This window comes from Anguilla rostrata, chromosome 17 (genome assembly GCF_018555375.3).
Source record: "Anguilla rostrata isolate EN2019 chromosome 17, ASM1855537v3, whole genome shotgun sequence".
Classification (NCBI taxonomy): domain Eukaryota; kingdom Metazoa; phylum Chordata; class Actinopteri; order Anguilliformes; family Anguillidae; genus Anguilla; species Anguilla rostrata.
The window spans coordinates 17,080,404-17,092,646 of NC_057949.1; the positions used below are offsets into that span (position 1 = coordinate 17,080,404).

General features: G+C 41.4%; 1 protein-coding gene across 3 annotated transcripts in view; it reads left to right on the forward strand.

Moving 5' to 3' along the window:
* The first annotated feature begins 9,484 nt into the window (after positions 1-9,484).
* The window catches only part of LOC135243536 (ETS translocation variant 4-like), a 35,083-nt gene continuing 32,324 nt past the window's right edge, over positions 9,485-12,243 (forward strand). Inside the window, exons 1-5 of one of the 3 annotated variants that reach the window (XM_064315448.1) lie at positions 9,485-9,744; positions 9,865-9,973; positions 10,125-10,158; positions 10,643-10,733; positions 10,961-11,008. In XM_064315448.1, the coding sequence (XP_064171518.1) occupies positions 10,679-10,733; positions 10,961-11,008 (103 nt within the window). In that variant the 5' untranslated portion in view covers positions 9,485-9,744; positions 9,865-9,973; positions 10,125-10,158; positions 10,643-10,678. Of the gene's footprint in view, positions 9,745-9,780; positions 9,974-10,124; positions 10,159-10,642; positions 10,734-10,960; positions 11,009-12,243 lie in introns of those variants that run through there. The other 2 variants (XM_064315446.1, XM_064315447.1) reach the window with 2 other exon arrangements.

The following is a 12,243-nucleotide window of genomic DNA, read 5'->3' on the forward strand; positions in this document are numbered from 1 at the left end:
CTATAGGCTTATGCCCATAAAGTGGACAATATGCAAAAAAAATTTAAAAGCCCTTGTTTTAATAAAAATGCATAGGAAATTATGTTCATGTAACAAGCATGGGACAAATAATGAATAAAAATGTATTTTCAGAAATTTATTACGAAAAACGTATTTCTGCAGAAAATCTCTAAATACATAAGACTATAGGCTTATGTCCATGGATTGGAAAAAATGAAAAAATAATAATAATTTCCTTGTTATAATAAAAATGCTTAGGAAATTATGTGTGTATAACATGCGTGGGGAAAATAATGAATAAAAAGTTATTTTCAGAAATGTATTATGAAAAATGTTTTTCTGCTGAAAATCTCAAAATATACAAGGCTTATGCCCATGAAGTGAACAAATAAGGCAATAAAAATTAAATGGCCTTGTTTTAACAAAATGTTAAGCATTAATTATTACATTACATTATAGGCATTTAGCAGACGCTCTTATCCAGAGCGACTTACACAACTTTTTACATAGCACTTTACATTGTATCCATTTATACAGCTGGATATATACTGAAGCAACGCAGGTTAAGTACCTTGCTCAAGGGTACAACGGCAGTGTCCTTACCCGGGATTCGAACCTGCGACCTTTTCGGTTACAAGCGCAGTTCCTTACCCACTGTGCCACACTCCGTCCCTGTATTATCCATGGTAGTTGCATAAACATAATTTTCTGTAGCCTACATTTGTATAAAACAAATATTTTAAAATGTTCAACCGTTTTGTCCATTCTTTGGACATAAGATCATAGTCTAATGTATGCATAAACGTAATTGCCAATGCAATATTATTAAAACAAGGAAATTTGATTTTTTTCCCCATTTTGTCTATATGGACATAAGCCTATAGTCTTATGTATTTTGAGATTTTCTGCAGAAATACATTTTTCATTTTTCTGAAAACAAATTTTTATTATTTTCCCCATGCTTGCTACATACAAATAATTTCCTACACAATTTTATTAAAACAAGGCAATTAAATTTATTTTTCATTTTGTACACTCAATGGACATAAGACTTATGTATTTTGCAATACTCCAGTGAAAAACACTTTTCTACACAAATTTCATTATGACCATTTTAATCTTCTAATATCACCATGTCTGTTACTTAAACATAATGTCCTATGTATTTTCAAACATTTACAAAGAGAGGGAAAAAAATTGATACAAATTTTTAAAAGAATGGATACAAAACAACATATTTAGAAATGCCATTTTTGACACAAATGGATAGGAAATCATGTTTATTTTACAACAATGGTAAAATTAATGAATAACCATGTGTTAATGTAAAGTAAACAAACATTTATTGAATATACCTGAATAGAAATGTGTTTTCTAATGATGATTGTTACCACCACTCCCTGTATGATGACAACATAAAAACACAAGCACACATCAACATGCAAATAAATGGTTGTTTATTTAAACAATAGGGTTGTGGGTTTATTGTTCTGTGTATTCAAGTATGTGTATTCAAAACTAAAAATATAAGAAAAAGGACATGGACTTGCTGACACATGCTATGAAGGAAGAGAGAAAAAAACACCAGAAATGCTAAATAAAGCAACTCCCAAGGCCTGTGCATCCCAGTCTTTTAAACTCGGGGGCTCAGGTGACTCCAGTCCACATCAATTAGGCCTGAAGGGGAACAAGACAAACTGAAAGATCACAAAGGAGAGACAAACACACATGTTAAAAAAAATGTTTTAGAGTGTTTCAGTGGGAAAAACAATTCAATTATGGATTTGAGCTGAGTTGGAGCCCAGCCACCAGTGTGCATGGAGACTGGGATCATGGGAGGCCTCACTCAGTAGTGGACAGGTTGCGGGTGGCAGGCAAAGTCAAAAGCCAGTGCCTCCAAATCACATCTTCCGCCATCACCGCTGCTAGGTATTCAATGGGCAACAAGTGTCACATCGCAAACATGTGTTTAGAGAAATTTGCATTACCTGACTTGACATTGAGTTAGAGCTAAGGCGGAGGATCCATCACACATCACCCACAGGCAAGTACCCCCCCCCCCCCCCCACCTCACTCCCACTCCCACCTCCCTCAGGAAAGTGGCAGAGCGCGTTTGAATTCTTCACCTTCCTGTTACCGCCTTTGTTGTCTGAGCCCAGCCCCATACTTTTAGCGTCATTAGCGAGTCAGAGCGGTTTGATGTGGCCGGCGCCACGTGCCTCTGTCTGAGAATGCCCAGACAGCGGTCTTTGGCTGGAAGCCTCCCTGCCAAAACTTATCCGGCTGAGCTTCGCGTTGCCGCGTTGGGCCGACGGGGTAAGGCAAGTGGGGTAAAGAAGTGAAAGGGAACCCAACCCTCTTAACAGAGACAGCACTCCACATATTAGATATTTTCCCCCAAGTCCTCCAAAAAATAATGATGAAAAATACTTCATTGGGTTCTTTTGGGCTTGCTGCAAAGCAGAAAGTACCAAAGAGGGACCAGGCAGATTTAAGTTCTGAAACCCTATCATGTGACTGGCTTATATTATTTATTAGCTAAGCAGACAGTCATCTTCAGTGTGGGCTTGCTCAGCTTCCATTATTTCCTTACCTTTCCCCATTAATAGGGCTGGATATTATCTGAAGCAGTTGGGGTTTATATGTCTGCTCTCAAGTGCACCATCCATGCCCTAACCCTGTGGAGCACTTCCTGCGTAACAGCTGAATGCAGCGAGGTCACCAGCCGCCATTGCGCTTGCGGGTTTTCACACCTTTCCGAAGACGAACGGGCAAAAACGCTGTTCGCAAAAAACATGCCTGCGTCACCAAAGACATACGCCGCCCTCCCGGAAGTCAATTAACCCAATGACCTCAGAGAAAGGGGTCTTCGCCGAGCGCACAGACTCGTCACAGAGCCTGCGAACGCTTGAATAATTCACCTTAGCTGTGAGCGAGACTTGAGGAAATGAGTAGGGGGATTTTGGGCCTTGCGCTCCAGTTACGGCCGCTCCAGTTCACCGAGTTCCAGTTCTAGCTCCCCGGCCATGTAGGGACGTCTGTCCCTCAGCTGTGTGCACCTCCCCCCCCCCCCCAAAAAAACCACGCCCCTCCTGTAAAGACACGCACCGCTCGCTCCAGCAGCTCCGTTACAATGGCCTGATCGGTGGGATGCGCAGTGACTCAGCACAGTTCACAGTAGTCCGCTAATCCCGCCTTGCTTTATAATTCAGTACTGTACGGGAGGCTCGGGGTGAAGGCCTGAGCTGAACCACTGTCCTCAGAAAGATGTCTCAAAACTCATTACTCCAATTCTCACTTAACGATACGCATTTCAATTCATTTATATGCTTTTAGTAAATGACCCACTTAATAAATGCAATATAATTACAAAAAATAAGCAAATAAATCAGCAGCATAGTATAAACTGTGGACATGGTAGTAGTAGACAAAAAGGATGCCCAAGAAGTGGAAAGTACACTTGAAATCAGGAAAAACCATGAAACGTTTCGTTAGTCATTAAAAATAAAAAGATGTTTTTGAATCAGAATTAAATCACTGAAGTCTTTTTCTTGATAATTACAGAGTAATAACTGTCAGGTTTCACATAATGGCTTCATGTGAAATCTATCCCCTTGCAGGAAAAAAGTTATTTCCTCATGACAAAATCATTTGTCTTAAAACTTTCAAAAGTACGTCCAGCTATAAGAAAATATTCTCCAGCCTCCTCCCCTTTTAGAGAAACCAGGACTCTTTCTCATCTCAGCTGTGTACAGTAGCATCTCTCCACGGCTATCGAATGAACACTTGTCAAACAGGAACCTGGCTATGCTGCTGGATAGCATTAACCTCCTGAGGCCTAACGCATACGAGAACCCCAGGACTTTTGCTTTTTCGGCAGCCAAACGAAGCAACGCACTTCAACACTGGTCAAAGATGGCCGTCCCTCTCTCACAGTCTCCCTCGCAGAAGCCAGCACTGTTGCCTCCTTCCCATCCTCACCCCCCCCCCCCCCTCCCCCCCGGAAAAGATTAACGCGCTGCAGTTATACGGGCGCCATCTTCGACCAGACAGGCCTGCAGCTCAGAGGCCCCAAGCATGGGCCTTGCCTAAGCCAGCATAGCCCGCAGTGCCAAACATTCCCAGGGGGAGGAGGGATAATTTACTGTGGTGTGACACTAGCCTGCAGCCAACTGGCAGCCTGACGGTAGACGTCAAGGCCCAAAGCCAGGGGGCCATAAATCACTCACCCTGTCACTGCAGTGCTACAGGAGTCGTGACGGCAAAATCTCAAACACTGACACCTTCGCCCGACGCCTCCCAGTCCAAACCCCCCCCCCCCCGTCTCCATATTCATAAGAGAGAGTGAGCTTGTGAATCTGTCAAAGGAAAGAAGCTGGTCATACCTTCTGGTTCATTTTTATTTTTTTTAAATTTTATAAAAACAGCTCTCTTCTGCTGCAATTTGAGATTTTCCACACAGAATGCACACTGAACCCAAAGAGTATTTTTTAAAACAAAAGTTGATTTGGGACAGGCCAAAAGCATTAACCTCTGCCTTGATCTTAGCACATAACTGTACCATTCTCTACTTGGTAACAAACTCCTAACCTTGTCTGCCTTTTACATTAAAAAGCTTCTTGAACAGCTTCTTTGTTTGTAAACATCAGTTTCTCCGCAGACCATGTGCTATTTTTACGAGCTCATTCAAGAATAACCAGTGTTCAGAAACACACTGTAGGGAGTCAATTCAACTGTATAATAATTTTCATTCTAACACTCAATGGTTGTGTGGCTGGGGGACATGAAGACATGATCATCATGCTCAACGTGCTGAGGAACTAACCATGAGATATGAGACACTGTGCAAAGATACCTGTATCACGGTTGTCCTCTGAAGAGTGTTTACTAAACTGAAGTCTACACGCTGCTCCTCTTAGCCATAGGAATCACTTGCCAACCACCTGACTAAAGAACAGCCCTTTTCGCCATGCTTCAAGGGGAGTATATATTTTTACTGCCTTGACCGAAAGCTTCTTTCTGTGATTGACTCCCAGCTGTATGATAAAACCCTATTCCCTCTCATCGCAGACAGTCGACCGCATGGGCTGAAGCAAGCACTGATGACTGTATTATGAGCAGGCACTAATGATGGTATTACGGCTTGCCACTTAATCTGTCACTCCTGACTTATCTCTGTTTGACCAGTATTAATTTCAAAGGGAGGGATGGGGATGGGTGGGAGAAGGAAAGAAAGAAAGAAAGAAAGAGAGAGAGAGAGAGAGAGGGAGAGAGAGAGAGAGAGAGAGAGAGAGAGAGAGAGAGAGAGAGAGAGAGAGAGAGAGAGAGAGAGAGAGAGAGAGAGAGAGAGAGAGAGAGAGAGAGAGAGAGAGAGAGAGAGAGAGAGAGAGAGATTAAGACAGAGAGAGGGTTGGCAGCTAATTTCACACACATGGCTGACCTATGTACCCTCAATAGGAAATTAATTAAAGCCGAGGCTTGAGCCATACCCCATATCCCATGAACCAACCACAACACAAAATAACATCCAACCCCTGTCCGCTCAAAGAAGCCAGGGGCTACCAAAGTCATAATCAGACTGAGCAGGCAGCAAAATCTGACAACAGACACCACTGCCAAAACAGCATAGCTCTATTTCTATACATACTGCATGCCATAGCTGCACATATCCAAAGCAAGGTCTGCTATTTGCCTTCAAAAGAACTGGTCAACATGCAAAGGTACCAAAGGTTATGACAGTAATCAACAGAACAGGGTGATTTATCAATTTGGAAACACTCACTGTTGCTAGAAAGGGCACTGTACACATAATCAGTGTAATATTTATTCATTGAGGAGTGCTCCTCAACCCTCTCCCCGCCTCCTTACCTCAAAACCAACAGATTTCAGACCCCCAACAACTGCCCCCAGCTCTTAAGCCACTCCGGGCAGTTGGGTACTCTTTAGGCTGACATGCAGAGTACTGGGTGAAAGGGCAGGCCTGTGGAACAGACAAATCCACCCTAAGATCCAACAAATGGAGTCAACCCCCCACTCCCTCCCGCCACCCTATCACCTCGCATTGATTTCCTCTAATGCAGAGTATGTGTTGCCATGGGACTAAGTACTGTAAAAGCTTTTTAGAAAGCAATTGGTAGCTTTCCAGGCTGAAACTCTTTATAGACAAACTCACCACTTGGAACAAAAGCAGATGATCTGATGCAATCAAAGCAAGCGATGCAGCAGGCTGCCACTCTGATCAGCAATATGGCTGTACTTACTTAGCAAATGGCTGTTACCGGGGCGATTTAAAACGCTCCAAAATAAACACAATGCATACACATTGTGCATGTCAGATACAGAACTGGGTTTAAAGTCAAAACTACAGTGCAGACAATGCCCACAACTGACAAATAAAGCCTCATTTTTGTCCAGTTTTCCTTCTGTTATACTGTAAAGTGTCTTTGTGACAGTTCTTTTTTTTTTTTTAAAGTGCTATACAAACAAATGGACAATTCCTGCTCAGACTTTATCACACAAAACAAATCAGCCATTTGGGGTCTTGGACATTGTACCAGGGGGCTGTGGGTGTAAACCAGCGCTGATATCATTATACTCTATTTGTACTCTGATTTGCTCCAGTAGAAATCCAGCCATCTTAATAGGCACCAGATTGTTGTAAAATAGCGAATACTTGATGCGGTGCTGGGAAAGTGTCCCTGCCAGGTAAACAAATAATTCAATAATGTTGTTAGACTTTGGCCATGGGGTGCTTGTACAGTACCGACTGGAAATGATGGGCGAAAAAAAACAAGATCCACACCAGAGGAAATCATGGCCTTCAAAATGAAAGCTAGCAGACAGGCCATGGACTGTCAGTATGGATGCCTAATGTACCGTTTTAGTAACGACATGAGTGAATATGTAAGAGCTATCAGTTAATCCAAGCCCCACCCCTATCAGAAGGTAAGAAATCTATCAACAGAAAGGGCTTTTTAAGTCCCGTGAAAGCGTCTGTTAGTTTCTGCTGCTTTGTTTCCTTTTTCCATTAAAAGTAAGCTGATGAACACAACCTTGTCGCAACCGAGCAGAGATAAGTGGAATGTATTGCAAAAGTACCTATCAGGATAACCCCGGTATAACGATTCACTGTAGACAGATTATGAACATGCAGACAGTTGGGTTTATTGCCGTGGCAGCCCGTGCCGTGTGGTGGGTGCAGGCGTGCGTGCGTGCGTGCGTCGATTAATCGTCATCTGTAGGCCATTCAAGGATTAATTCCATTTATAAAGAGTTCTCGATCAATAATACTCATCCCACAACGAGAAATATGACGAATGCCTTTAGTTTCTCCATGAAAAAAAGACACCCCGACAGGAAGCGGTTTATTAATTGGCCACAGGCTGAATAGGAATGCATTCCAGTACCGACAGCAGAAAAAGCACATGCAGTTGTACTCGATACTCGCACTCTTCGGTGCACGTATTCAAATTTCAACAAGGAAAGGGCAGAATTGGGCGAGCCCAAATGTTTTATTCGATGGATTTGCAAGCGTTTCTGTCCTGAGGGTACCGTCGGCAAGCATACACAAACAGTTCGTCAAAACACAAGTTAAATCCAATTCACCCAGCTCTTACCCTGTTCAGTAACAATATAGAATTTTCATGGCTACACCATACACCAACTCTATGCACAGAACATGACATTAAAGTCCGTAACTTTAGGTTGGTTTAATCTTTTCTTTTTTCAAATGAGCCCCAAACTTACGCAACGCGTATGTATGACTACGCATATGTAGACTCGTTACATTCAGTCTAAAATATCTATAATTTTGTGCAGATTTGTACACATGTGGTTTTAAGAAGTCACACTGCTTCACTGTCCACAAGCCTTCATCGTGCTGCAGATCCTGTCTCGCGAGGGCTTGCCAAGCGCCATGTATGCGCCGGGTTTGGATTACAATACCCCAGAGAGAAAGCCTGTTTTGCAGAGAGCTTGTTCTAAGTGCCTCAAATGGACAGCGCGCTTGGCTATTTTTCCTCTTTCTATCCTACAGTTTTATCTTTCTATAAACATATAATTGTATTAAAGTTGTATCCACTGTTACGCGTTTCATGCATTGTATGATTGTTGCTGCTGCAGTTTCTAAAATGAACTATGATTAAAGTTTTACCACCATATGAGAACAACAACGCTGTATATCGAATATAATGTTATAGCTAGAGTGGGATGTTAATACAGAAATGTCCGTTAACGTCATATAAAAAAAAATCTAGAAAGACTTTGCTTAATAGTTATAATGGAAAATACCATTAAATACGTTCCCCTCCCTTTAAAAGTCTAAAGGGAACTTTGTGATAATTAAAGTTACGCCACTGCAAACAAATGAAGCTCTTAAAAAGCGCTATGACGATACGCTCACAAAAGTATGGTCGGTATTAATAGTCTGCTAAATGCTCACAGTGTACAGTACAAATCGAAGTAGATAACCTCGTAAAACGGCAGTTGATGCGAAATGATTGTGGCAACGGAACAATCAAAAGTTGAAATCCCACACTAGACAATGTATCCATCTTGCTTTCTTAATTTATTATTTGTGTTTTAGAAGTGAACACCATGTCAGATTTTGGGCGCTGACATCTACCAATGACGATACATATATAATTATTTAGTTATATAACCTAGATGTGCATTACTTTTCCAAAGGAACTAAATTGGCTCGCTTGTATTGAGCTTCAGCTCAAAGTAAATTATTACTAGCGACAGCCAAACTCTGTTTAATGTAATAAACAGAACGTCCAAACTGGGGTTTTCGTAGTTCGTTCCAAGTTTTTATGAATGAAGGTTTTTCACTTTTTGTGAATGAAAAACAACTGGAAAAACTTTGAGAAGGGCTCTGGGGGTCCCAACCTCTGATTGGTCTCAGATATTCCAGCTCCACCCACGGTTGCTATGGTCCCTTAATGTCTTGAAAACGATTGGTTGGCAAGGGGGAGCTGAGATTTCATTCACAAAGTCAGGTCATTCATTAAAACAAAGGCAGAAATTCGAGCTCTTGAAAGAGGAAATTCGCCAATCATAAGCTCCCCTGGGCAAACAACTGTCTAAAAGCAAGAAAAACAGGTCCTCTCCAAATCAACACTTAGGTCTGGAAAGGATTTATACGGACAGTATTATCTAAATGTAGAACAGTTCAGATCTAGTGCACAAGTTAGGACATAAAGCGTATGGAGAAACAGTGATATTCGTTTCCTTAGGTGTATTTCAAAATAATTCTAGAACTCTTTGCACCGAGTAGGAACTTGCATAGCCTATTTTGTTCCCCTGGGTACGATCAGAATCTCTCCACACCTCTTGCTTTCCCCAAGTATTTAATTTCAATAGAATTCAATAGTTTCAATAGAATTTGTGTTGATTTTATGGAGAAGCTAGTTTCCATTTTGTGATGGGGACTTAGCCTTGCAATACGTTTTTAGAATTGTGTGGAGTGCAAAACAAGAAAAAAGGTCGCACTAAACCATATCTAATGACAGCTAATATTCTACAGACGCTGCTGGAGCCTGTATGAGTCAGAATTTAAAAATAACGTAAACTATTATTGTTCTTTTTTTCTGATAGTGAAAGCAACCTTTACGGTGTGCAGAGTGTAAATCGAATGCGCACAAACAAGCAGGAAAACGTTTATACTGGTATACGTTTCTGCGCACAGTCTCTCTGGAAACACAAAATACAGTCAAGCAGCAAATGGGGACAAACGCCCACTGGGTAATCACTCGCCATGCCTTCTCTGCATTTTTTGTGAATGGAGCTCATTATGCATGCAGCTTTCTCGCCTTCCATTCACAACTGCTGCCTCTGTGTTGCTCCGCTCTCTCCCCTGTCCAGGCTGCCTGGATTTCATGCAATTCAGCCTAAATGACCACAAACGGCTAACGTCCGGAATTATAAAATGGATGGATATTTGGACCAGCAAGTGCCTTATACTTTAGCAAACGTAAGTAAACTCAAACATATTTTAATTCTGATATTGGTTTCTTTTAACTCATGTATCATCCGCTTTTATGGCGATTGTCGTTGCACGGGGCATATTTGGAGCGACCGCTGCTGCGATCATCCAAACTATTTTCTGTTTTGTTTTTCACAAGCTCTCCAATAGGCTCACAAGACTGTCTAAACAAGGTAGATATCCCGAGTTATCTTTTATATCTCGAATTTACTTGAATAGCCGACATATATTTGCATCTGTATGATCTGCGATAACTAGCAACAGTATGAACTAAAACTGTAAGCGCATATGTTGTCGCTACAGTGCATGGAGTGCGCAAGTATCACTTTGATTTACAACCATATTTGAACTGAGACAGTTTACACTGACACTCAAAAATATAGGTTTAGCCGACATGATAAGACAGAAGTCTATCTAAAAGTGATGCTTGCCTGAGTCTTATTTATACAGTAAATCAAATGTACATATTCAGCGTATTCTGTAGAGACGATCGATAATGCTTGTAATAGATAACTGTACAATAAACTCGGAATTGATGACGTTGTAAATATGAACTTAAATTTCAGTAATTTGGCAGTGTATAAATAATATATTTCCGATATTTAACACACTGTTTTTTGTTTTTTTTTTTTGTTTGTTTTTTTTGTGTGTGTGTAGAAATCGCAAGGAAATGGGCCCCTAAATAGACTATTGATGGCGACAAAAAGGAAATACATGGACACGGAATTACCCCCTCAGGAATCTGAAGGTAAGGCAGCGACCGTTCGTGCTATTGAGAGAGTTCAAAAGTGTGGGCCCGACAGTCTCAAATATGAACGGCGGTTCAACAAACAGCCTACCCTCGACGTGTGTACCGTAAATGAGCTGCGCCAGCGCTCACCCCGGGGCCCGGGCCTCTGTTGTAGCCTACTCGGAGTGGACTTTGATCTCGCGCCCAAGTAATATTCATTTGATTCTTTCTTTCTCCCCATCCAGATCTCTTTCAGGATTTAAGCCAACTTCAGGAGACGTGGCTTACAGAAGGTGAGGCTGCGCTTAATTACTTGTGCTTGCTCAGTGCATGTATTTACACTCATTGACGCACGTCTTCAAAAAGGTAGCTTTTAATGAGTGAATCATCTAAATAAATAGAAAATCCGATGTGGCTGTCAATGTTTGTGATGAAGAAGATAATTATGATAATCTGAACAAGAACTACTATAAAGACTCTGACTTAAGGAAATCTTCGAAAAATGTGACTTTACAGTCCGTTATGGAAAACGACAAGTATGTCTGAGACAACTGACCAATAATATGGCACAGTCATCCCGACCAAAGATTCCAAAATAGCTTCAAACTACAGTAACAGGGACAAGCCCAACCCAGTATTATGCAAATATTTGTATATGTATTTCCACATAATATATTAAAGGCCTGGGGTTTTCATGCCACTTAGCCCTGGGACTAGATAGGACTCCACCCTGGGGAAATGTATTAGGGAGGAAAGGTCAGCATTTCCGGCACCGCCCGTCAGTGAGATTTGGGTCTGTGCTGCTGCTTGCAAACCCACTGTCCAGCTGGGACTGTGACAGACCAAGTGGTATTAACACTGCAGTTTTCTAATTAGCACAGCAAATTTGGCATCCCGGATGAATTAAATAACTTGCATTCAACTTATTACCCATTAAAAGGCAGGTTATTTACGGAAACTATTCAGAGAGGAATAGTGTGATCAAAAGTACAATGGGCCTGGCAGGATTTGCTGGTTCAAATCTCTAGACACTGCTCCTAACAGCTGTGTTTCAAACTGGACTACATGTTTGTGATCCCTGCCCTGCTGTAGATGACATCAGGACTTCACAATGAAAATACGGTGTAATAGTGATTGTATTTCGGATGGTCACTGATTTTGGCTGTTAATGCTAGTTCTGCTTTGGTGTCCATGTGTGCCTCACCAATGAAAAGTGCTGAACTTCACACTTTGAAACAAGGTAATGATTCATTTTATTTGAAACTAGCACCCATATAGGTGGCCAAGACAAAATGTATGCCAGACATGCAAGGGAGCTTATGCAATTCAGCATGTGGTTTTGCCCAAATGCTCACTAACCACAAGTGTAATATTAGTAGGTAATGAGAGTGTTGGTGCAGAATGTGAAGGTTAGCAAACTGATCGTTTATGGAAAATTAGGGCACTTCAGTGCATATTTGTTAATACACGAAATGGCCGTATGACCAAGCCTACTCTAATTCATATAAAACTAGGATGTAGTATAATT